Source organism: Meles meles, chromosome 7 (assembly GCF_922984935.1).
Source record: "Meles meles chromosome 7, mMelMel3.1 paternal haplotype, whole genome shotgun sequence".
Lineage (NCBI taxonomy): Eukaryota > Metazoa > Chordata > Mammalia > Carnivora > Mustelidae > Meles > Meles meles.
Window position 1 is genome coordinate 111,903,174 of NC_060072.1, and position 26,135 is coordinate 111,929,308.

Here is a 26,135-nt window from a genome sequence, read left to right on the forward strand (position 1 = left end):
AACTGAGCTCTCCCATTCCCAGGCCTCAGAGAAAGGGACAGGATCAGATCCATGCCATGAAGATTGTGAGAAGGATGGACTCAGCACAGAGAAGGCGAAGGAGGAACAGAAGATGTGGGCATGATTCAAGGTCAGCGGAGAAGTCAGGGAGGTGGTCATTGATGCCCCTCTTTTCTGAGTGGTGGATGAGGGCATCTGCTGACAGTGAGACAGAAGAGCCAGACCAGGCTTGGGTTAGGATCACTAGGCGAATGGAGACAGGTTAGAACAGCTGTTAGAGGACAAGGAAAGGTTTACTAGGGACTCAGGAAAGGATCCTAAGCATCATCAGGACCCAGATGAGACTGAAAATCATAACTGTTTTTGGCAAAGCCAATTAGCACACATGACAATTTTTTTTTTCTCCAGCAACAACACTGCAACATAATCTCATTAATTTCTATCTCTAGGTCCTGTTTTAAAATGCTTTTCTAAAAGTACGGCGCAGAGAATATAGTCAATGATACTGTAATAACTTTGTATGGTGACAGATGGTGACTATACTTACTGTGGTGAGCATTTCGTAATGTATATTAATGTCAAATCACTTTGTTACGCACCTGAAACTAATATAATATTGTATGTCAACTATATGTCAATTAAAAAATTTTTAAATTTTTCTGTAACTTCTTCACATTCTCTACATGGTATTAACATGAGGTGCCTTTATTTTGACAGCGGAAAGAGGCCTGTTTAATGCAGGGTGAGGAGGTCATCTTCCAGTAGGTCAATGTAAAATTGCGTAAGCAGGTTCCAAAAATTACTTACAGGAAAACAGTCGGAGGAGCCCTTGGCCTGAGAATGTATTTAAAAACCTAGAGGTTTCAGTTGTCCATTAGCTCAGTGTGAACCGATGATGTGACGAGCTGCCAAAAAGCTAATGTCAGCTTGGTTGTCATCATATAAACATGCTTAACGGATCAGGGAGAGCAACACTACACATGCATTAGGGAACTCACTTATGTATTTGTTTGTTATGTACCATTCCAGGAAGAACCTTGGTAAAGAGCTTTCAGAGGACTTCAAGAAGTCTCCAATCCACATCGTGTGAGTAAGGAGTAAGAAAAGCTCTCTGCCCTTCTCCCTTCGTTTGCCCCCTCAAGGAAACCACACCAAAATCTTGTCCTCACGCTGATGGCTCCCTCACCTGTATCCCTACCCAGACCTCTCTGCTGGTCTTGTCCATCCAGCCTCCTGCTGGATGTCCACCTGTGAATGCCCACAGTGCCTCGAGGTTACTATGCACAAACCTACTCGTGCCAGTTTCTCTCAAAACAGACGTTCCTCGTTTCGGGCAGTCATGTCATCCCTTGCTCAGCTACTGTTGTCTTCTAGGACACCTGTTTCTCAAGCACCACGCACATCAGTCACCAAAGCCTACAGATTCTAACTCCGCAGTATTATCCCTGTTGTCCCTGTTCTCCAGTTGTTCTCCTACTGCTTTACTTAGGATCTCATTGCTCTTGGCCTGAATTGCTGAATTTAGCATTCGTGACTTCAGCCTGTTTCCTAGCTCGTCTTCTGGACTTCAGTCTCTCTTTGCTCCCTTTGCTTCTTCAAGCCATGATTTGTTAATGGTCTAAATATAAAAATCAATTTATGTCACTCTCTTACTTAAGATCTTTCGATAGCTTCTCCAAATGTTTTAGCAGAAGGCTTCAACTCTGAACTTAGCACTGAAGGCCCAGGTTCCATCTCTAATCTCCTACCACACCTACCAAAATGCTTCACTTCACTCCAGCTGAGCCACTTGGCTATTTCATGCCACTGCGTCTCTCTGCTTCCCCATCCCCCCACCCATCCAAGTGGCACTCTATCCTTCAAGCTTCACCGAGGGATCTTCTTGTCCAGGAAGAATTCTCTGGTGCCCCACTTTAGTTTGGATATCCTTTGTGTGTGCTCCATACTGCACTGGGCCTACACTTAAACCTGTAATACTTGATTTATTTGTTTGCCTTCCTCTCTAGACTTTAACTGCCAAAGTGCACAGACCCTGGTTTATTGAACTTCATAAATCTAAATCTGGAGCCAAACACCATGCATGGCAAGGAAAAGGCCCTCCGTAAATGATTTTTGTTTTGGTTTTGGTTTGGCTTTACTTTACTACACTAGGGCACTGCTCTAGGTACTAGGAATACAATAATGAACAATCCAGATCTGAGTCCTGGTCTAAATAAATTAACAAATAAATACTGACTACACGAACTGGGAGTATTTATTTGGGGGAAAGAGAAGTCCTAGAGTGACAATGACTAGAGCCTTCTCTTAAGTAGAAGAGAGAGTAATGTATTTTTATCTCGCTCCTGAATTAAGAATCACCGAGTAAAATCTACAGAGAGGTAGATTTCACTTTTTTGAGTAACTAGAATTGATAAAAACTGGAATCGTCTGGCAGATGATGTAGTGACCGCCTCCCCCCCGCCCCCATCTCTGTAAGTAGGAAGTGATCAGGCAAAGTCTGACAGCACTCCTGGGGGGTGTGGGGTAGGTTAATCCAGAGAGCCTACAGGGCATGTCTGGACCATGAAACCACTATTGCACTTCGAACCTGTGTTCCCTCCAGAGCTCCATTTTGTCATAATCTTACCAATACCTTAAGTTCAATGATTAAATGTATACCATTTTTTCTTTCCACTTTATTCTTTTCCTAGCCTGTCCTTATTATGCATAAGCATATCTAGAAACTCGTTTTTACTCTTTATACCCATACCAGGCTTATCTGATTCTGTTCTCCCTGGCTCCTCAGTAATGGTCCCGGCAGAGTCTTTATTCAGATGATGAGCTGGGAAGACCTGAAAGGACACAGCTGGATATTTCATATCTCACTTGGGTTGGTAAAGTAGCTAGCAGTTGGGAATCACCCTTTTATCACAAATAGAGTCAGCTGGATGGGAAATCCAGTGGGGGTGGGGCCTGGGTGCCTCAGTGGGTTAATCAACAGTCTTCTGCTCTGATCATGATCATCATGATCCCATTGAGCCCCGCATCAGTGGGGAGCCTGCTTCTCCCTCTGTCTGCCACTTCACCTGCGTGTGCGTTCTCTCTGTCAAATAAATAAATAAAAATCTTAAGAGAAAGAAAGAAAGCCAGCGAATGGGGAAGAAAGTAAGCTAGCACCCTAGAGTATTATGTTTATAGCTCCCGTAGTTAGGGAGCCATATAGTTTCCATTGTTAGGGAGCTCCTACAGGGAGCACAGCAGAGGGCAACTGCTCATTCAGTGCTTAAGTTTCTGTTACCTGCAACCTGAGGCTCATTTACATCAATGCCAGATATCAGGAGAGGCTTCAAGTGAGCAATTGGTACAGGTTTCTTTCTACTTGTTAGAATTAAAGAACTCTTGTGTGTGAAGGAAATAGAATGACAGACATGGAGATCCTGGGCCCAAGTCCTTTTCTTCCCCCATGAAAGGGCAAGAAACGTTCAGTCAGTATGCAGGCTTTTTTCACTTGCTCAGCCACTGGGCTTGGTCCTAACCTAGAGTGATATTAATGCTTTTTCATTTATTATATGATCTTTCACTCATCTACCACTACTGACCAATACTCAGCATCCCACCAGCAACCCCACCCCCCCCATTAGCCATCAATGGTTCTTTCACCACGATTTTGGCCTCAGTCAAGATTGTCAACAAGAAATATGACTCCCTGAGGTGCCTCAGTTAAGCATCTGCCTTTGGGTTAGGTCACAATTTCGGGGTCCTGGAATTAAGCCCCATATCGGATTCCCTGCTCAGCAGGGAGTCTGTTTCTCCCTCTTTCTCTGCTTGCTCTCTCTCTCTCTCTCTGATAAATAAATTTTTAAAAATTAAAAAAAAGAAAAAGAAATATGACTTGTTGCCATGTGTTATAGGCACTTGTACCCCTGTGAATGAATTGATGATATCAATTTATTTTTTATGGCTCACCATCCAGCCTTTAGTTAAATCTTGATTGGAAGTTGGGTTTCCAATGGGCACACGGTATGTGCTCTAAAGGCCAGAGGACTAATTTGGGAGCTAGAACGTTAGAGAACTTTTCAGAGTTCCTAGGCTTAGCATTAAGTATTGTGTCTAGAGATTTGTCTTTTCTATATTAATTAAGGAATTTGCTAACTCCTGTAGTTTAGTCTGGCAGGGACATACCATAATGTTTTTTGAGGCCATCATATTAGCTAATATTCAAGTGGGCAGAATTAAAGCCAGCTTCTGCACTATTACCAGGAATGTCTTGTTCTTTGGTATGATTAAATCTAACAGCTTAATCATAACCAAATCACGCAGTAACACCTGCAGTTATCACAAAGTGCTCCCATAGTTTTCCTTGTTCTCCAACAGGTTTCCCTGCTTCTCACATTCCGACCCCTTTCACATTTTCAGCTATACACGGGCAACAACCTTACAGGTTGTTTCAGTTGTTGTTGAATGAGGTAGGAGGTGATGAAGGAGACTTGATTAACTTTAAAAATGATTCCATAAATATAATAGATGTGAAGTTCACAAGAATTTCTAGATCCTCAACTCTTATAACAATGCTTAGAGCATAGTAGCTGCTCAATAAACATTTATTGAATGAGTGCCTGGAGCAATCAAATTAGAAAACAATGTTAATCTCACATTTTTATTCATGAAATGTAGAAACTTTGGGGTTTTTTCTTGATGAAAGAATGAGGTTAGCTTAAACAAGTAGTAATCTGATCTTATATTGTAATAAAATAGTGTTTACTGTAGTTACTGAAAGTTACTCCAGACTATAAAAAATGTTTGCTCTTTGTTCTAAGTTCAAAAATAAAGATAATAAGCAAGGAAAGTTAATTTTCATGTTCGGCTTTTATTATTTATTTTTTTAGAGTCTTTTTTTTTTTAATTTAAGTAATCTCTATACTCAACAGGGGACTTGAACTTAACAACCCAAGATCAAGAGTTACAGGCTCTTGTTTTTTTCTTTTTTAAAGATTTATTTATTTAAAAATTTTTTTTTAAAGATTTATTTATTTGACAGATAGAGATCACAAGTAGGCAGAGAGGCAGGCAGAGAGAGAGAGAGGGGAGGAAGCAGGCTCCCACCCAAGCAGAGAGCCCGATGCGGGGCTCGATTCCAGGACCCTGAGATCATGACCTGAGATGAAGGCAGAAGCTTTAACCCGCTGAGCCACCCAGGCGCCCCTAAATATTTTATTATTTATTTATTTATTTATTTGACAGAGAGAGTGAGAGAGAATGAGCACACGTGAGCACAAGTGGGCGGGGGGTGGGGGGGCAGCGGGAAAGGGAGAAGCAGACTCCCCTCTGAGCAGGGATCCCAAGACCCCGAGATCATGACCTGAGCCAAAGGCAGATGCTTAACCCACTGAGCCTCTCTGGTGCCCCAAGAATTACATGCTGGCTGTGTCAGCCAGGTGCCCCTTCATGTTCTGCTTTTAAAAAATAAAGTCATATAGGGCACCCGGCCATGTCAGCCAGTAGAGCATGCAACTTGATAAAAGTTTTTATCAGGGTTGTAGGTTTGAGCCCCACATTGGGTGTAGAGATTAGTTAAAAATAAAATTAAAAAATATATATATAGATAGATATAGATATCAAGAAATCAAGGACAGGGCGCCTGGGTGGCTCTGTGGGTTAAGCCGCTGCCTTCGGCTCAGGTCATGATCTCGGGGTCCTGGGATCAAGTCCTGCATCAGGCTCTCTGCTCAGCAGGGAGCCTGCTTCCCTCTCTCTCTCTCTCTCTGCCTGCCTCTCTATCTACTTGTGATCTCTCTGTGTCAAATAAATAAATAAAATCTTTAAAAAAAAAAGAAAGAAATCAAGGACATATATGGCTTCTACAGTGATGGCACCTGAAGCACATTTACCCATCTATTTTACATTTTCTTATTGAAGTTGATTGGTACTCAAAAAATTCTGTATGAATTAAGCTAAAAGGTTAAGGCATACTCTACCAGAGGGACCTTTCACTGCTATTATGGAAGACCTCTCAGCTTATTTTATTTTCCAAGCCCAACTTTACAGCTTTAATTGATATTTAACAATCAAATCAATGAAACAATAAAATAGATACTTGGGGGGCGCCTGGGTGGCTCAGTGTGTTGAGCCGCTGCCTTCGGCTCAGGTCATGATCTCGGGGTCCTGGGATCGAGTCCCGCATCGGGCTCTCTGCTCAGCAGCGAGCCTGCTTCCCCCTCTCTCTCTCTGCCTGCCTCTCTGTCTACTTGTGATCTCTCTCTCTCTCAAATAAAAAAAAAAAAAAAATAGATACTTGGTCTAATGACAGTTCCCAATGAGGACATAGCTCCCATCTTCAAAAAGATTATGTTTGTTCAAATGTAAAATACATATTTTATAGTCCTTCCCTCCTCCATCTTAAATATATGGGTGTGGAATATAAATCAACAGAGAGAACTCACCTGGGACCTGTCCAGAAGAAGCAAAAAGTTCAGGTTTTTACGGAAATAAAACACTTTTGAACTGAGTAGGTTTAAAAATAATGAAATTGGTAATTCTTTGTATGTATATGGCTGTTTATAATTTATGTAATTATCTCCTTTGCTCCACATATCAATCATGGAGGTAAATGGAGTGGGGCTGTGTGCTATTATTATTTATTATTTGAGAAAATGCAATGTGATACCCGGCTCACATAGATGACAGGTACTAAAGTTATAACCAGAATCCCAGGTCTTTTGAATCCTAAAACACTGCTGTTGCCTTTACACTATACCACTTTCTCTACTAAATATCACTTTAAGTTAAAAAATTATTCTAACTTAATTGCTTTTTTAATTGGTTTTGAATTCAATAGAATTTTACTCAAGATTTTAAGTTCTGAATGAAGATGGCCAACTGTGTTTTAGTTCAAGATCCATCTTCCTCCTGAAGCCTCCCCAAACCCTCCATCTCACACTAAATATTTTCTTCTCCGAACTCCTCTCTAAAAGGAGCCAAATGTATTGTATTCTTTCTTATACCCCTTTATGACTTTAACATTATATAGTATACTTACAGTCTATACAGCATGGATAATCCTGTCAATTGCATTGGAGATCCCTTAAAGACAGAAACTGAGTTCTCTACCTAAATGTATATTTCTATATTGAATGAATCAAACTGGAGAGACAAGTCTGGCCCAGCTAAGGAGTTTGAAACCAGATTGTACACAACCCTGGGCACTTTGTCAACCAAAATAATGTGACCTTTAAACTGAGTAGGGATGGCTTGAGGCCTAAGGAATGACACAAGGAGCCAAAATAATTAAAAAGAAAGTTAAAGAAATTAAGGATTGTAGTCCCTTTGAAAAGAGATTAAGAGAAGAACTCATTAAGATTCACCAGCCTCTGAATGGCACTGAGAATTGAGATGCTACAAAGCTATTTGACCTGGTGTCAAGAACAAGGGGAGATGCCACAATAAGATAGGCCAGGGATGGACACTCCAGGAATTCAGAGAGGAATTTTGGAATGGAACAGCATAAACATGGACTAAGCAACGAGAGGCAGCAAGAGAGCTGATTCTTAGATACAGTTTCTAGAATAGAATTAAGAGTTCTTTAGCAGGCGATGAAATCTGATGATGTTCTGAGTACTGAATCAAGAGGGGGTCGGTGGTAGAAAGGACTAACATTTGTAATCATGTCCTTTTCCGCTGCATGTGGCATTACAACAGTATTTGCTAGCCCCAGCTCAGGTTCAAGCTGGTTTCAGCCAGAGCAGACCGAGGCAATGCACCTGGGAGCTACAGCCTCCACGCTCAGGGCTGCACCTCTGAGAGTGCCGGCAGCCTTTCTCAACCAGGGTCAGGGGGGTTTCAAGCCTGACACCTCAGTTTCATGGCAGTAACAAATTACCAGTCTTAAAGTCAAAAATAAAGAGAGCTGCTCACATAGCCCTGGTCCAGGCGGGCAGCCCTGCAGCTCTTATTACAGGTGCTATGGAAGGACATGGATGCTGTGGGCCTCACAGTTCACAGTAACGAGAGAGTCTCCATCCTAAGGAGCTTTGAAGAAAGGTGTGGACAGGTACAAAGGAGGACCAGGTTACTCTGAGTGTGTTTCCACTTCAGTCTGGGCTTTAGGGAGGGTAATTAACCAGGGAAATGCTGAGAGAAATTGCTGGAAAAAGTGGGTGAGTGAGTGGGAGACCTTTACACAGAGCCCACTAATGGTTAGCCAAAGAATTTCTTTTTCTTTTTTCAGTTTTTATTTAAATTCCAGTTAGTTAACATACGGTGTAATACTAGTTTCAGGTGTACGATTCAGTGATTCACACTTCCACACATCACCTGGAGCTCATCATGACAAGCGCTGGTTAGCTCAAGAATTTCCCACCCTGATTCTCTATCCACAGCGAATCTTTACAATGACTTTGCCTCCTATCTCAACACATTTTTTTTTATTTATTTATTTGACAGACAGAGATCACAAGTAGGCAGAGGCAGGCAGAGAGAGGGGGAAGCAGGCTCCCTGCTGAGCAGGGAGCCCGATGTGGGGCTCGATGTGGGGCTCGATCCCAGGACCCTGGGATCATGACCTGAGCCGAAGGCAGAGGCTTTACCCACTGAGCCACCCAGGTGCCCCTCAACACATTTTTAAAAATACAAACATTCTCTCTCAATAAATTATCTCTTGTTGTCTCTGTCATCTTTTGCCCCAACCAGTTGGCTATCCTTTTCGACCCCCTCCCCCCATGCCTCACTTCTGAAACCTGCTTTACAGGATATCCGACACTGACAAGCTTCCCAAGGCAGACAAAAGTAATCAAGGGCTGGAACCACAGGTTCCATGACAGCTAGGAAGGAGAGTTGGGACAGACCTAGAAGGCTGTCAAGAGAGGAAGGAAACATAAAGATAAGCCATGGTAGCATCACTGACATGATCGTGGGCAATTTTATTTAATCCCTTTATAACTTGCCTTTTGTTCATTTACTGCTCATGTGTGCCTTATATCCCAGGGCAATGTTACTAGTCTGGAGTGGAAAATGTGAACACACACCCGTGCGGTTTCATTTGTATGGTATTTAACTTGTTGCCACATAAAATAAACTTGATAATATTATGAAAATAGTCAGAAAGCAAAAGCCTGATATAGTGAAAGGGAAAAATTAGGACTGGGAAAAACAATCTCAAATATTAAAGAAATCACTAGAAGTGGAGAAATGAAGTGGAAGTACGCGATTAGGTTTATGGGAAAGGCTTGAAAGTAATCTTAAAACTAGGTGGTTAACTAGACTCTATAGTAATAGCAAGCATAGAGACACTTTAAAAATTATAATCTTTGTTCTGTCAGACTTTTATGATAAAAAAAAATACATGTAGAGAGGGGCGCCTGTGTGGCTCTGTAGGTTAAGCCTCTGCCTTCAGCTCAGGTCATGATCTCAGGGTCCTGGGATTGAGCCCTTCATTGGGCTTTTTGCTCTGCAGGGAGCATGCTTTCTCCTCTCTCTCTGCCTGCCTCTCTGTCTACTTGTGATTTCTCTGTCAAATAAATAAATAAAATCTTTTAAAAATTAAAAAAAAATACATATATAGAGAGAGCAATGTTTTCTACAAACATTAGTAATACACAATACATTAATTTCACAAACTTCATTTATGATCAATTATCTGTAGACTGCTCTAAGGGAGCAGGTGGAGGACAGAAATAAAGGTGCCCTGTGGGCCGTTCCCTGTGGAAGAGCTGAGATTTACTCAGTGAAATGAAGCATTCATGAAAGAGGTAGGTTGGAAGAAACTACACTGCAGTAGGCCAGGGTCTATACAGAGAGGCGGAGTTTGGAGAGGCCAAGAACCAATGATTTAGAGGGTCAGAGTGAGTACTGATCATTCTGGTTACTGTTGATCCGTAAGGCCCAATACAATAGCCACTAGCCGCATGTGGCAGATTGAGAACTGAAATATGGCTAGTCCTAACTGAGATGCGTATTTAAGTGTAAAGTACATACCAGATTTCAAAGACTTGGTATGAAAAAAATGAATGTAAAATATCTCATTGATATATTTTGTACCGATTACATCTTGAAATTATAATATTTTGGATATACTGGGTTTAAGAAAGTATATTACTAAAATCAAATTCACTTTCTTCACACTGTTGCTATTTTAAGCACTGTTTAAGAAGATAAATCTGACTATACTGGTCAAGATAGAGTGAGTCAGGGGGATCTAGATGAAAGAAAACCAGGAAGCCTCTAAAAAATGAGATGAATAGGACCTGGCTTAGGATAGAAACTGAGGTTATCAAAAGGAAAAGGGATCCAAGAAACATCACGAAGGAAGAACCAATAAGAAAGTGATTATTAGATAGAAAAAAGGGAGAAAAGTGTCATGGAAAAAAAAGTGAATCCAGGAGTCTGAGAAAACAGTTCTTCCATTAAAAGAATTAGAAAACCAGTAAAGGTGTATGAGGTGGATAGAAAAATGCTGAACTAGCTGTTGTTGTTATTTTCCTTTCTTTCAACATGCTGAGTTTAAGGTAATGGGAAGCATGCAATTGGCATTTGGGGAAATGACATTGGAACTCAGGAGAGAGGCTGGACTGAAGATGTGCATTGAGAAAAACACGATCTTTAATGCTAAGTGAATGAGTTCCAGGAGGAGAAAGCAGAATGGCAAAGGAAGAGATGAAGGGAAAAAAACGAATTCACAACAGGCTTTTATTTTAAGATTTTATTTATTTGTCAGACAGAGAGAGCACAAGGAGGGGGAGCAGCAGGCAGAGGGAGAAGCAGGCTCCCCACTGAGCAAGGAGCCCTGATGCAGGGGCTCAATACAGGGGCTCAATCCCAAAACCTGGAGATCATGACCTGAGCTGAAGACAGATGCTCAATCAACTGAGCCACCCAGACATCCCTATTTTATTTTTTTAAAAGATTTTATTTATTTGAGAGAGAGCGAGCACATGTGTGCATGAGCAGGGGGGAGGGGCAATGGGAGAGAGAGAAGCTGGCACCCAACTGGGAGCCCAATGTGGGATTCCATCCTAGGATCCATCCCAGGACCCTGGGATCATGACCCAAGCCAAAGGCAGTCAGCCGCTCAAACAACTGAGCCACCAGGCACCCCAGGAAGTACGTTTTGAGTGCGTCATGATCTGAGAGGTTGAGTTTTAAGTCTTTCCAGGCAACTGAAAAGGCATGAGCAAAAAGGAGGAGGCAAGCAAGTCCGGTGGGTGAGTGAACCAGTTTGGCAGGAGAAGTCATTAGTTGGATGGGGTGAGGTGGGAATAGCAGGTAAGTCTGGGAAGGCAGGTTGAAGCCAAATTGTGGCAGGTCTTGAATAAGAATCTATCAGAATTGGAACTCTCTCATACTCAAGGGAGACTCACTGAATTTTGAGCAAGTAGGTGCTATGATTGAATTTAAATTTTAAGAAAATTAATTTGGTTCTATTTTAAAGGCAAAGCCACAGAACTTAAGAGACCATTTAGCTCAAGCCCTTAGTTTCACAGATGAAATACAGAGAGATTAAGAGACTTTCCCTTTCTTTTTAAAAAATATTTTATTTATTTATTTAACAGAGAATGCCAGAGAGCAAAAGCAGGGGGAGCAGCAGAAGGAGAGGGAGAAGAAGCAGGCTCCACACTGAGCAGGGCTCCATCCCAGGTGCAGGGAGCCAGATGTGCCCTGAGATCATGACCTGAGCTGAAGGCAGATGCTTAACTGACCAAGCCACCCAGGCTCCCTGAGATTAAGACTTTTCTAAGAGAGAACCCTTATTTCTTGACTACTAATGGAATTTACCTTCTACAACGTCTAAAATTTTAAAATATGCCTGACTCACAGCCCTCTTTGGGAATAGGTACTTTATGGAAGGCGGCTAATGAGAAAGGAAGGTTGTATATGAGGGTGTGTGAGGATTTGTGAGGTACTTGGTCTGGGACTGTGGGACTGAAACAAGGAGGATCCAGGTCAAGTTGGTTAGGCAAAAAGAAAAGAAAGGGCAATTCCAGCAGTGTGACCTAGTAGAGAGAAAACTGGATGACTAATTAGAAGATCTGGATTCCAGTCCTGGTTATCTGTGGTTATGGGAGAAGACACACTTTTATTTGTCACATCTCTTCCAAGGTTCAAATAAATGTTTTTAGCTGATCATTTGGAACTTGCAATATATTTCCCAAAGAAGCAGTGTTATAAAACAGGTTAGTTTCTCAGATGATTCTCCAGGAATCAATAAAATTTCCACCAGAACTGAAATTAATGCATAATTACAAAGGGAAATACAAATATTTTTTGCAGCATTAATGAATTAACAAAACAGATTAGCCAAACTAATTATTGTGGGGTTTTAAAATGGAAAACATTTAATTAGGAGAGGATATGGAACTGAAGGCTGTGGCGAATATGAAAGAGAATTACTTCTTGGCACTTTCAAGGTAATCTGAGGCTAATGGCAAGGCTCACAAATGGAAAAGAGGCAAGAGAGAGAAAGGGAAAAAGAAAGTTTGAGCTGTATGCATTTTTAAGGAAGATGATACAAACAGTGTTTCAGGGGTGAAAGAATGGGCCAAGCTGGAAAAAGCCAGAGAGAGATAGAGATACCATTCTGAAACTAAGGGAGAAATGAAGGAGGGCCAGTGACCAACATACAGGTACAGAGGTCCTAATCCAGACTCCAGGAGATTAGGGCAGAGGTGGGTCCAAGAAATAAATCTGAGCTAGTGGAGTCCCAAGGGAAAGGTGAGAAAAATATTCAAGACAGGGTCAACGACTCAGGCTATCAACTCCAAATGTGAGGCTCTATCTGGAGTCCAAATTCAGGGAACTCTGAGGCCACACTTTGAGCCAGACCAGAGACATACTAAGACTCCTCAGCTCTGTGGCCAGAACTGGTTTCAGACTATTGGTGAAAGCTGGGGTGGGGGGAGAGCACAGTGAGGGGAGGAACCAAGCAAAAAACTACAGACACACAACTAGAGTTAGAGAAGGACAGAAAGAAACAGGTCTTATTATTTTTAAAGATTTATTTTATTTGACATAGAGAGAGACAACACAAGCAGTGGAGTGGGAGAGGGAGAAGCAGGCTTCCCGCTGAGCAGGGAGCCACAAGCGGGGTTCAATCCCAGGGTCCTGGGATCACTATCACAGCTGAAGGCAGACACTTAAGGACTGAGCCACCCAGGCGCCCAAAGGTGTTAAAGAAAAGGGAGGGAGGAAGAGACAGGTCTGACGTTGGTGTGTCGATCCAGATGAACTCTGAGACGGGATCCTCAGAAGGAAAAAAGACGGTGCAGGGGAAAGAAATAACGCAGAAGGAGGAAAAGGTGCTCAGAGAGATAGACGACTCTCTAACCACCACCAGGGGGCACCTCCAGTTCCAGGGCAGTTTTGTTGATTAACAGGACTGGCCAGTGGTGTGGGGGAGGGAAGAGGACAATAGAGTAGCCTTCCAGCTAAGGGGCGGGGCGGGGGTGTGCTGTAACCAGTACTCAAACATATTGGAGCAACCACATCTTCTCACCTTTCTGCTTCCTGGTGCTGTTCACGTTCTAGGTACTATTATTACTTGGCTGGCTGGCAGGGACAATTGAGAGGCAAGGTAAAAAAAGGTTAAATAATGATAAAAGATACAGGCAAAAATGAGAAGACAGAGGGAGAACTAGGAAAAAGAAACTGGGGAAAGAACAGTCAGGATATAATGGATTAGAAACGAACACGAAGACGGTAGCTGTTTTAAAAAAGAGAAGGAAAAGTGGGAAAAGTCAAACTGACCTGTGAGGAAATGAGGAAAGACAGGAAGAGAAAGTCCTGAAAACAGCTAATTCAGTTTATGTGATTAATTCCACAGTGGCTTGTCACCCCTTTCACATCTCATCTATTAATAGGATATCTACAGAAGAACTGTGCTTTATAAACACACAAAACTGGAGCCTTTGCTCTTTGGGAGCATTTAGATATATGTTCATTTTTGTCAAAGATGAAACAAAGCATGTGGTAGAATTGGAGGATGAATTTCAAATCACTAAATAGTTCCAGGTAATAAAGAACAAAACTGCATAACTTTGGGGCCATTCCCAAGCCAGGAGGGAGCAGTGGGGGAGCCAGTGTTAGAAGTATTTTGACTCATGAAAGATACATTTAAATATACTTTAAGAATTTGGTTTTTCTTTTTCCTTAAATGCTGCTTTATGAAAACACAACAGGTTATTAAAATGACCAGAATAAAGTGAGGGGGGGGGGTGTTCCAGACAGCCCACTCCAAAATCTATCACATAAATCCGCTCATCATTTTTCTCCAGATTTTGCACTGCTCAGGTTACAAAAGGATCTTTGATTTAGCCACTGGACACTTTATAACTGTGCCTGTCACTCAGTAAGTACTTGAGTACTTCAGGGGAAGCGTCAGGGGTCGTGTTTCCTAACCCAGAGGCAGATACAGAACCCGGCTAAGGCCCTCAGAGATTGAGAAGTACCCAGGACTAAAAACGTTGACTGCAATGACCACTACAAGTCTCTGGGCATTCACTGTCGTTTTTCCACACTTCTGGTCTGGTTTTGAGGTGTTTTATTCTTCCTTCGTACTTAGCAAAATTGTAACGTACTACAGAATTTAATATTTCTAAAGCACACACCTCAACATTCCTCCTCTCCCAGAGCACATTCCCTCAGCCTGGGCGTGCAGATCTCCACCCCTCCCAGAGTACACTCCTCAGACCATCTCCCGTTTCCCATCCCCCCAGCTTTCGAACTACATTGTGCGCACTCTTCCAGGCAGCTTTTCTGCAGCCAGGGCAGTTGCAGGGCTCCGAGCCCGTCTTCTCTGGGGCGGTCACACGTGTCCATTCCCTGGGGTGGGTGGGTGGGGGTGTCGCTCTTCGCGCAAGGCTGCTGATTGGTGCCTCCCCCTACCCCACCCTTCCCGCTGCGCTCCAGCCTCCATCCTACTTGGTTCCAGCTTAACCAGCCCCACCACCTTCTTTCCTTGGAGAGAAAAGCCACTTTAGAGCTCCTTGGAACACTGTTCTTGGATGGAATAAAAGTGCTTGAGAACAGGTGGAAATCACTTTATCTCGCCAGGCCTCACATTTCTGGGCGCCACAACCCCCTGGTTCTCCGGGGCTACTCTCAGCACCAATAATAACTGAACTCTCACACGTGCGTGTTTCGGGATCTAGCCCCTACCGAAAGCACAACCCAGCGGGCCCTTTAAAAGGACGCGACCACTAAGGCCAAGTGGGGGGTGGGAGAGACCCTTATTGTCCTCATTGGTCCAAGTCAGTAAACTCCTCAGTCCCAAACACCTGGAAAGCGGAGTTAGTCCCATGGCAGTTGATTGGGGGGTACTTCGCTCCCTTCAAGCCACACTCCTCTTCTTTCTTGGGGCGCTCAGTTCCCTCTCCCCTCCCCCTCTCTTCCAATTGCAGCTGTCCGGACTGGGGGTGGGGAGCGGGGGCGGGGGTTGTTGTTGTGGTGAGGGCAGCCCCGCCCCCTCCTCGTGGGCGGCCCCTCCCCCAGGCCCTCTGTTCGGCCCCCTCCCCCCGCCCCCCCCCAGCCCCATCTGTTTTCCCCAGCGGTGAGATGATTATATTGTATGGTACTGGGGGCGGCCGTAGCCGTAGCCGCAACCGCAGGATGGGGCGCGCGCGCGGACCCCGTCGGCAGCCGGAGCAGCAGACGCCTCAGTAACTCGGGCCCCCGAGCCGCCGCCCCCCGCCCGGGTCGCCCGCCCTCAGCTCATGCACTCGCCGAGCGGCGGCAGCAGCGGGAGTAACAGCAGCCGCCGCCGCCGCCGCCACCCCCGCCCGAGAAGCTGAGGCGCTGAGGCGCTGCGCCGCGGCGGGAGTCCGAGGCGGGCGGGCGAGTGGTGCGCGGGCAGCGTGGGGCCGCCGAGGCGCGCTTGGGGTTCGGGGCCGCCGCCGCCACCGCCGCGCCTGGGAGATGTGCCCGGAGGAGGGCGGCGCGGCCGGGCTGGGCGAGCTCCGCTCTTGGTGGGAAGTCCCGGCCATCGCGCACTTCTGCTCGCTCTTTCGCACCGCGTTCCGCCTGCCCGACTTTGAGATCGAGGTGAGTGGCCGCGAGGAGCGGGCGAGGTGGCGCACCCCGCGCCCCTTTCTCCCCAGCCCCCCTCAGGAGTCCGGGAGCACCGAGCGGGAGGCAGCGGGGGGCACGCGGAGACTTTGGCCGGTAGTCCGCAGCCAAGGGGAAGGGCTCGGAGGTCGGGGCACGAGGCGCTCAAGGGCCGGAGCGCGGGCGGGGGCCGCGCCGGGCTCCGCAGGGGACGCCAAGTGCGGGCGTCCGGGCTCGGGACGTTCGCTCGTGGCCGCCGTGCCCACTCGCGCCTTCCGGGGCGAGGCGAAGCGGGCGGCGGGAGGGCGGGGGCAGAGTGCGCTTTTGTACGAGTGGGACCGGGCCGGCCCTCCCGGGACTTCTCGGGCAGGAGGCTCAGTGTGTGGGGAGAGTGCGTGCGCGCGCTCCCTGCCCGGTGCCATTGAAGCGGCGAGCCAGCTGCTCCGGGCGGGGACGGGGTGCGGGCTGGATTAACTTGGACCGGGCCGGGAGGCGGCCTGCGGCTGGTTGGGGGAGGGGTCTGTCGTGCCGTGGGGAGGCTCGCCCCCACTTCGGCCGGCGCGTGGAGGGGGAATTGGACTTTGCGGACTGCCGGAGGCCCGCGATTCTCGGGGGCGCTTTGGGTTAACTTCGGGCCGGCGGTGATGGGGGCCTGGGCTCGGGGGCGCGCTCTCCTCCGGGGAGCCGCCCGGCGCTCAGCCCTTGCTCGGGGCTCCGAGGCTGCGGAGGGAAAGTTTAGGACTCCGTTATTCTTTAATAGCGCCTTTCCTCGGAACATACGGCCCTCTTTATGCGGGGACCTCGGGAGCTCTTTGAGTTGATTTCGCCACCATTATCCCTCCGGGCGGGCGTGGAGTAAAGGGATGGCTTTTCTGGCCAGGCCGAAGGTGCTTTCAAACCCGGGGCTTTGTGATAACCGGACTAAAATCAGGGGGTCCTAGTAGCAGGGATGGTGGCGGGAGTGTGAGGAATGGAATGTACACGACGGCCTGGACGAGTACCCCAGTCCCTACAAGCATCCGTCCTCCTTTCTTTTATTTTTATTTTTGGAAGGCGGTGTGAAATATTTGATTGGTTGGCAGGTTGAATTGCTTGCCCTCCTATGGTAATGTATCTGTAGTGGACTTACCACCTTTTTCCTTGGACAAAGGTAAAGGGAAACTGTTGGTCGGTTTTTCTTTTCAGTTCTGCCAATGAGTTCGCCAATGGAGTAATCAAAATAAGAATTACTCTTTTCGAGGAGCAAATCGTTGTTGTTGCCTCCCCACCCCCACCTATCCTACTTTCTGCCATTTTCGGATTGATTTTAGTTCGTTTATTCCTAGGATTTTTGCCTCACCTTTGTTTCTAGATTCAGTGTTGTTTGCGGAAATATTTGCTTCTTGTATGAATGAAGTGTTGGAACTTAAAACTCTTGTTGCAGAGTTAATGAAATTGGGAAAATAAAAAGATCAAAAGAAGTACGGTGGGAGAATGTAGGCGGATAAACTAGAACCACTTTCCGGCTTTTGGCGATTCTTAGTCCTGAAGCTGAGTAAAGCAATGTGATTAAATCGTAGGCTTCTGTGTTTAGGAAGATGTAATAACCTGGGCATTTTAGATAGCACCACAGCGTTTGCTTTCAAAGTTTGAACCTAATTGTAATCACGATCTTTACTAAAAATGTTAGGATAACTGTTTTTATTTGGGAATGCTTAAATTCAAGAGATGTTTAACAGTTATTCTGGTAATACTGTTTTCTTTTAGTTGGTATAAAATCGTGAGTAGTTTAATTCTGTCCTGCTGCTCAAAATGGTGGCTGTTGTGGGAGGTGTTGCTTGTGACTATGCCATTTTGGGTGATGGTAAACTTGTCCTCTAGCCCATTTTCTGTCTTGCAAGATAATAAAATTGAGGTGATGTTGAACTACAAGTTGAGAGCTTAAGGACCAGTCTAAAAATACTGTGGGAAAATTTATCTTCCAAAATCCGTATACTCCCATTTTGTTGATGGAAAAATAGAGGTAATTAATTTTACCTTAAATTGTTACAGATATCTAGAGTAATCTTTAAATAATTTATATTCTAAAAAATAAACTTGTGGTTTCTAAGTAGTAGCTGGTATAATTCCTAAAGGAAATGTAAGCTGATCATAGAGGTCAAATTTGTAAGCACGAAAGAAGTGAAAAATCATTGTTGCAGGTGAATAATTGGGGCTCTTTGAGATGATCTCTCTTTTGATTGGAGCGATTCTTGGAAGTGACACTACTGTTTTTAAACTGCATGCTGTTTGAAATACTTGCAACACGAGTGAATATTTGGAATCCATATGCACATTTTTATAATTATCCATACTGTTTTTACTAGAAGTTCAGTAGGTAGGTAACAGATGATAGTGACTTTTTAACTTCTGCAGTTCCCTTGTAATCGTCTCACTTGAGGTTTGTTTTGACGTGGTTAATGCAAATTATAACTTAATGTTTTCAGTAGTTATCAGAAATTAAAATTAGTCTTTTTTAGGCTTCTAACAGATTTGACACATGACAGTGCAGAAACTCACTGAAAACATCAGATTTATGTATGTATGTAATCTTTACCCCTAACATGGGGCTCAAACTCACAACCCCTAGATGGAATCCCAGGGCCCCTGAAAACATCAGTTTTAGTTCAAGTATAAATAAATAATTTTTTAATTATTTATTTTTTTTTGCTTAGTTGATTTTTTAATAACAGTTTATTGTCCTGACAGTTTGAGAAACAATCCCTTGGTTAGAGTGTATGATACAATGGAAGACCCTCCTTAAACAGAACAAACAAAAAACCAATTCTGATGTTGAATTGTATTTGTGAGGCCAACTGGAAAGGCCCTACCATCTTAATTTACTGCTACTTTAAAGGGTAAAAATGATGAATAATACCAAGTGGTAGAAGTTGTATATCAGCTTTTTTAGGAAACCAGTTTTCAGCTATGGGGAAAGATCTTGTATTATCCTTGACCACCAACCTGAACTCATGGATTTATAGAAAATTTAGGAAGTGGAATCCTCAAGGACTTGGCTACTATTTATCTAGAATGAAGTAATCTCTTAGATAGGTGAAGGGCTGGGAGGATTCATGCTGCAATTCTGTAAAAGGTCAAGATCTCCCACTTACAGAACTGGTCCTTAAAACATGGATAGTTTTGGGGCGCCTGGGTGGCTCAGTGGGTTAAAGCCTCTGCCTTTCGCTCAGGTCATGATCCCAGGGTCCTGGATCGAGCCCCGCATCGGGCTCTCTGCTTGGCAGGGAGCCTGCTTCCTCCTCTCTCTCTCTCTCTGCCTGCCTCTCTCCCTACTTTTGATCTGTATCTGTCAAATAAATAAATAAAATCTTAAAAAAAAAAAATGGATAGTTTTATTTTTCCTTGTAAAAAAAGTTTTTGCTCTGTTGATCAACCTTCAGTGTACTGGATTTCTTTAGGGATTCTGTAATCATCAGATGGAAAATCTGTGAATGTGTAGATAATGTTTTAAGTTTGGAATTTCTGGTTTGAAAAATAATACCGACGTTATATAAACCTTGAAAATTATAGCACCATGTAGGTAAGAGAATTAAAATGACCCATAATTCCACCACTAAGAGATAAAAGCTATTAACTGTTAACATTGTATCCCTCCACTCAGGGATAAAAGCTATTAACTGTTAACATATTTAGAAATTCCCAAATATGCTCACAATGTATTTGTGGCTTAGGTTAGGTACTGTTTTTTTTCAGAGGATGAGATTGAAGTATAGCTGGACAACAGTAGGTTAATGATACTGAATTCAGTGGTTGGTGTTATTAAGAGCCCCTGCACAACTAGGTGCTTAACTTCGAACTGGGAGATTACCAAAGAAACTCCTAATTCCTTTGTGTCAGAAGATTGTTAATATTTCAGAAATATTTCATTTAAATAAAGTATTTTATAATTGTTTAACATTCCAGTGGGTTAGGCTGGTTAAGTTTTTTCCCCAATTCGAGAAGTGAAGAATGGTGAATTGACCTCTGCAAAGATTTAATGCTGATTTTTTTCCCCCTCCTTACCAGGTGCTCCTTACAGTAAATGTAGTGTCTTGATCAAAGTAAGGGAAGGGAGTGTGGAGTCATTTGAACAGTCTGGTCTGGAGTTATTCATGATGGGTATGGGGTTGTGGGCAGAAATCCCATCACAAACATTTTGGGAATATTTTCCTCTAGAGAAGAGACTGTGGTGCCTCTAGGTGGCTCTTTGAAAATGGTCATGATGGGGGGCACCTGAGTGGCTCAGTGGGTTAAAGCCTCTACCTTCAGCTCAGGTCATGATCCCAGGGTCCTGGGATCGAGCCCCACATCGGGCTCTCTGCTCGGCAGGGAGCCTGCTTCCCTCTCTCTCTCTGCCTTCCTCTATACCTACTTGTGATCTCTGTCAAATAAATAAATAAAAAATCTTAAAAAAATAAATAAATAATGAAAATGGTCATGATGGTTTGTGTATTAGCAACGTGGTCAAAATAAGATTATTTTGTCAGTGCCTACTCTTTTCCCTGAGCTTTGTGCTGTTAGGTACTGAATCCTTTACCTGCTTCTTACTTGGCTCTCCTTCCCGGTTGTGGTTGTACTCTCACCTAATGAACATGATGATCTGGGGCCGGTATCTTTAATTCAGATTTCTGAATTGCACCCTTGGTGTTTCCTTGGATCCAATCCCTTAATCAGGGTCACCAAGCCATAAATTTTTATTTTTTAAAAATTTTCATTTTTTTAAAATACTTTCTATACCCAGCATGGGGCTCGAACTCATATCCCTGAGATCAAGAGCCCCATGCCCTACTGACTGAGACATTCAGGCCTCCCCAAGGCATAAATTATTCAGCATGAAAATAAGAAACAAGAATTGCTGAGAGTAACTTATTAGTACATCTTTCATACCAGCAGTTCTTGAGCCTGGGCCTGTGGATGGGCTATAGGAGATTTAATGTTGGTATGCATATATGCAATTGGCTGGAGGAGAGAGTCCTGTTGCTTTCATCAAATTCTAAAAGAGGTCCCAAACCACACAAAGGTTGAAAAGTCCTGAGCTAGATGAAAGAATGAGTTAACCTTGAATAGGGGAACCAGAAGCCTAGTTTATGACACAAAATGCACTAGACTAGGAGTTCAGAAACTTGAATTCTTACTCTAATCGCGCTCCACTAACTAGCTCTGTGACCTTGACAGGTCGGAATAGCCTAATGATAAATGACACTTGCATAGTACTTGGTACATTTTTCAAATGTTATCTCATTTATTTTATTGATTGATTGTATTTATTTAAAGTAAGCTCTACACCCAACCTGGGGCTTGAACTCATGACCCTGAGATCAAGAGTTGGATTCTCTACCAACTGAGCCAACCAGCTGTTGGCTGGTTAAATGAGTGGTATCTCATTTAATCCTTAGCTATCACTATGAGGTAGGAATTATCCTCATTTTACAGATAAGGAGATTGGAAATATAGAGACCGAAGTTGCTTCCAGGGAGACTCTCACCAGGATCTTAGGTTCTTTGATAACAAATTCTTTGCCATTACTACTGTATCATACTGTTCTGATTTCATTATCTAAAATGAAGGACTAGGCCTATAAGTAATGGCCAAGCCTCCATATATAAATCTTGAGATCTTCGATTTTTAATAATGTGGGGTACAGAAGATCCTTTTAAAACTTTTTTTTTTTAACAGATTTTATTTATTTATTACTCAGAGAGAGAGTGCATATGCACAAGCAGGGGAAGCAGCAGGCAAGGGGGAAGCAGGCTCCTGACTGAGCAAGGAGTCCAATGTGGGACTCGATCCCTGGACCCTGGATCATGACCTGAGGTGAAGGCAGATTCTTAACTGAGCCACCCAGGCATCCCCCTTTTAATACTTCTGCTGCACTAAGTACAGTGTCAAGTTCATGATTCCCTCCCTCCCTCCTTCCCTCCCTTTCTTTTCTTTTCCCCTCCCTCCCTCCCTCCTTCTTTCTTCCTTCCTTTCTCTCACTCTTTCTTTCTTCCAAGATTTTTTTATTTGACAGAGAGAGACAGAGTGAGAGAGGGAACACAAGCAGGGGGAGTGGGAGAGGGAGAAGTAGGCTTCCCGAAGAGCAGGGTGGCTCCATCCCAGGACCCTGGGATCATGACCTGAGCTGAAGGCAGATGCTCGACGACTGAGCCACCCAGGCGCCCTGTCTTTTTTTTTTTTTTTTTTTTTTTTTTGATTTTATTTATTTATTAGAGAGCGAGAGGAAGCACAAGCAGGGGGAGTGGCAGAGAGATAAGCAGGCATTCTGCTGAGCAGGGCACCCCATGTGAGCCTCTATCCCAGGACCCTGGGTTCATGACCTTAGCTGAAGGCAGACACTTAAGGACTTAGCAGCCCAAGTGCCCTGTTTCCATTTATTTCTTTTAGCAAGTTTTTTTTTTTTAAGATTTTATTTTAATTAATTTTTTTAAAAGATTTTATTTATTCATTTAAGACACACAGAGAGAGAATGCTGGGGGAGAGGTAGGTAGACTGAGCAGACTCCCTGCTGAGCCAGGAGCCTGATGCAGGACTCCATCCCAGGACCCTGAGATCATGACCTGAGCCTAAAGCAAATGCTTAACCATCTGAGCCACCATGCACCCCTTAGCAAGTATTTTTGAGCATCTATCATGTATTAGATAATGGAGGTACAGATGTGAACATAATACAAAAATAACTTCCTTCATTTCATGGAAGGAAACAGACAGTAAAGGAGTTGGTAAGAGTAATATGTCAGAGGACATTAAAAAACAAAACTGTGGAGGCATAGGGAGGCCCAGTTGAGGGGATAGGTTGTAATTAAAAATAGGCTGGTTAGAAAAAAAAAAGGCTGGTTAGGTATGGCCTCAGTGAGAAGAGGGCCTTTGAGCAGGACTGAAGGAGATTTGTGATTTAAAATGATTTAAAAATTAGTAGTTTGTGACACAATTCTATTTAATGTAAGGTACCAGATAATAATTATTTTGTAAAGATTCAAGATCTGTTCCTTCTCTGAGGGGTAAAGCCCAAGCACAGATGTGAATTACAGAGGGGCAAATCTTGGTGCAGTTTGAAATCCTGAAAGGGGAATGGTTTCTCAGAGAACATTATCATATGTATGTCTCCAAAAGTGAGGGGCACTTGGCTGCCTCAGTCTGTAGAGCATGTGACTCTTGATCTCAGGGATGGGAGTTCAGCCCCACATTGGGCGTGGAGATGACTTAAAAATTTCTCTCTCCCCAAAAGTGAATACTGGATCCCCTTTCTGTTTATTTTTAAATTTTTAAAGATTATTTATTTATTAGAGAGAGAGAGCATGAGAGCGGAGAAGGTAAGAGGGAGAAGCAGACTCTATGGAGCTGAGAGCTCAATGGGGGTCCCAGCCCAGGAGCTCCAGGATCATGACCCAAGCCAAAGGCAGTCGCTTAACCAACTGAGCCACCCAGCCACTTCCCCTTTCTGTTTATAACAACGTTTTGAAAGGGAAAGCTTCCTTTGCCAACCATGTGAACCTTCAGTGGGGTAGTTGGGAGCTTTCACAGTCCTAGAAAGGGCAATACTGAAGGACAGCCTATGTTACCATCTGGTTTGCTCTATGACGGAAGTTCAGTTCAGTGTTGCTTAATTTTCTGGAACATAGTTCGGATAGCCTAAAATATACCTTGGCACCATTTGGTGCAACGGACTGTCTGCCCTTTGATCAGGAGAGGTTCTGCACTGGGTTCTTGTTGTGTGTTAGGAGTAACAGTGAGGAGCATTAGCAGAATGCTGGAACACTGCAGGTGCAAAAGCTGGTTTAGGTAAAAATTCAGTGTGGACAGAGCCAAGGGGACAGAACTGTGCAGCTTCTAACTGTATGGTTTTAGATCTAATTGATGTGATTGAACATATTTTCAAAAGGAATCAAGCAGAAAGTCAGAAACCTGGATTGTGGGCCTGCCTTTGTCATTAACTTGAGTTACAATCTTAGGCAGATTTTTGGTTTGCTCCATACGTTTGAAATGCCCCATACATAAAATGGGAATTTTAGAGTAGATGGTGCTTAGATTTTCCTAGGTCTTAAGTTTTAGGAATGGTTCTCAGCATGCATAGCACATTAATTGATTCAGAAAATCATCGCCCTCACTCACAGGGTCAAGGTTGTGACCTGTGTTAGGATTCATGTTTTACAAATTAATTTTGAAAGCTATGAATCCATATTTGATGTGTTTATGGATTATATGAACTTGTCTTTCTGTGGAAATCTTGTCTGCAGACAGACTGCTTTGAAAGTAGATTTTAGGACTTGATGATTGATATTTCACTATCTCCAAGGTCCTCAAACTGAGCTCTAAGGTTTTGTATTTTGAGACTGTGAGGAATTCTGGAGGATGAAGGTCTTGAGTTATGTTATATTCCCTTCACTTCTGTTTCTTCACTTATATTTAACGTCATTCATACTTTGAACTTTGAACGATCCAGGTGTAGCTTCAGGCATATGGCTTTCTTCTTATTTGGTATTAGAGTCTTTTTAGAAAGCCACGTTGTCTTTCTGTATTTTCGTATTTCAATAGATGCTGTTCCTTAGGTGCTTTTATTATACCTTCTTTAGATTATCTTCTAACATTAATTTATATTGAAAAACTTGGGAAGAGTCTTTGAGTAATTCTTATAATTAAGAATTGTTAGATAATAATATTGAGCTCAGAATTCTGTGGGTTTCTTTAAGGCTTGGGGTTTCTTAGCCTCAGCATTATTGTATTTTGGATCAGATAAGTCTTTGTTGTGGAAAAGCTGTCATACACATTTTAAGCTGTCTAGAAGCATCTCTGGCCTCTACCCTCTACATGCCAGTAGCATCCCCAGTCATGACAAATAAAATTATCTCCAGACATTGCCAAATATCTCCTGGGGGGCCCAAAGATCACCTCCATTTGAGATTTACTGATGTTAAGGTATAAGTGGGGAAGACTTTTCAGTTGTTCATTGTATAAAAGGTACACTGTGAAGAAGAAAAGTTTTTCCTTCTAGTAGTAATTTTTTTTCTTAAATGCAAACCTTTAGGTTTATAAAAACTGAAGGAAGTTAAAGTCGCTTGCAGATGTGCATGTCAATAGTAATTGCACATGTCAGAAAACTGGGAAGCAGAGGTTTTAATATTTTTCTATCCTGGGGAGTCATTTAAGGGGAGAAGTGGTTTGAGGGCAACAGAGAGGGTGGTGTGGGGTTAACTGGATCCCTGAAAGAAAGGCCTCCCTTAGGCAAGGCCTGGCTTCCTGGCACTGTTGGGAAAGAGGGGTGTTGGGCTATTTAGCCTCAGGCTGGCTTCTGTGCCGCCATTGTCTGTCAGGGCACAGGGTCTTCTTGACAAATCTCCTGAGCCTCGCACAGTGGTGGACTGTGGGGAGTGGGGGTGGTTAGTTATGACCAGGTCGAAAGTTCAGTGAGACCTAAGTTGAGGGGGTGGGTGTGCACACACGCGTATGCTTACGTATCTGAGACATAAGGGTATATCGTTATACAAAGCTTATTACTCCATCAGAATTTTTGCCTTAGAACACACCCATCACAGAACCTTTTTTGAGGTTGCTCTAAGTATTTTTCATGATTTCTCCCACTGGATTTTCCTTGTAGGCAAGTATGGCGAAATAGTTTATGGATCAAGTAGGTTTTCATTTTGGTTTGGAACAAAAGTTGTATTGTGATGGATGGTGACTTAGAGGTAAAAGTCTAGGAAGAAAGATACTGTAGAACTTCAAGGGAGATGGGTCATTGTCTGTGGCCTCCAAAGGTATCTTTTTTGTCAAGTGTCCATCTCAGCATCCCTGCTTGCCATCTTGTGGTGTTTGGTCCCCTCAGGGATCCAGCACCTTATTTTTTGTTCTTTATCTTTCTTGACTAGGAACTAAGGCCTGACCACAGGTTTTTTCTCCCCTACTCCATTGTTGTGCTAATCTACTCCTAGGTTCATTTTGGGCTGTGGTGGAGGAAAGTGGAATTTCTGGCCTGAATTTCTGGTATTAAATTCCAGAATCTGTATGAATAAGTTGAGGTGAAGTCAGTCACTTTTGCAGCCAAAGGCAGTTTTCTCCTTCAGGAGGGCGCATGACCCCTCAGAATAATTCTGTTTGGTGCTCTGTTCTGCACAT

The 26,135-nt window shown here is 43.6% G+C and overlaps 1 protein-coding gene across 2 annotated transcripts in view; it reads left to right on the forward strand.

Annotated features, from left to right (window-relative positions):
* The first annotated feature begins 15,852 nt into the window (after nt 1-15,852).
* LOC123945758 (cat eye syndrome critical region protein 2) overlaps nt 15,853-26,135 on the forward strand; it is a 171,367-nt gene continuing 161,084 nt past the window's right edge. For both annotated transcript variants that reach the window (XM_046010613.1, XM_046010614.1), the window contains exon 1: nt 15,853-16,005. In XM_046010613.1, the coding sequence (XP_045866569.1) occupies nt 15,880-16,005 (126 nt within the window). In that variant the 5' untranslated portion in view covers nt 15,853-15,879. The remainder of the gene's footprint in view (nt 16,006-26,135) is intronic.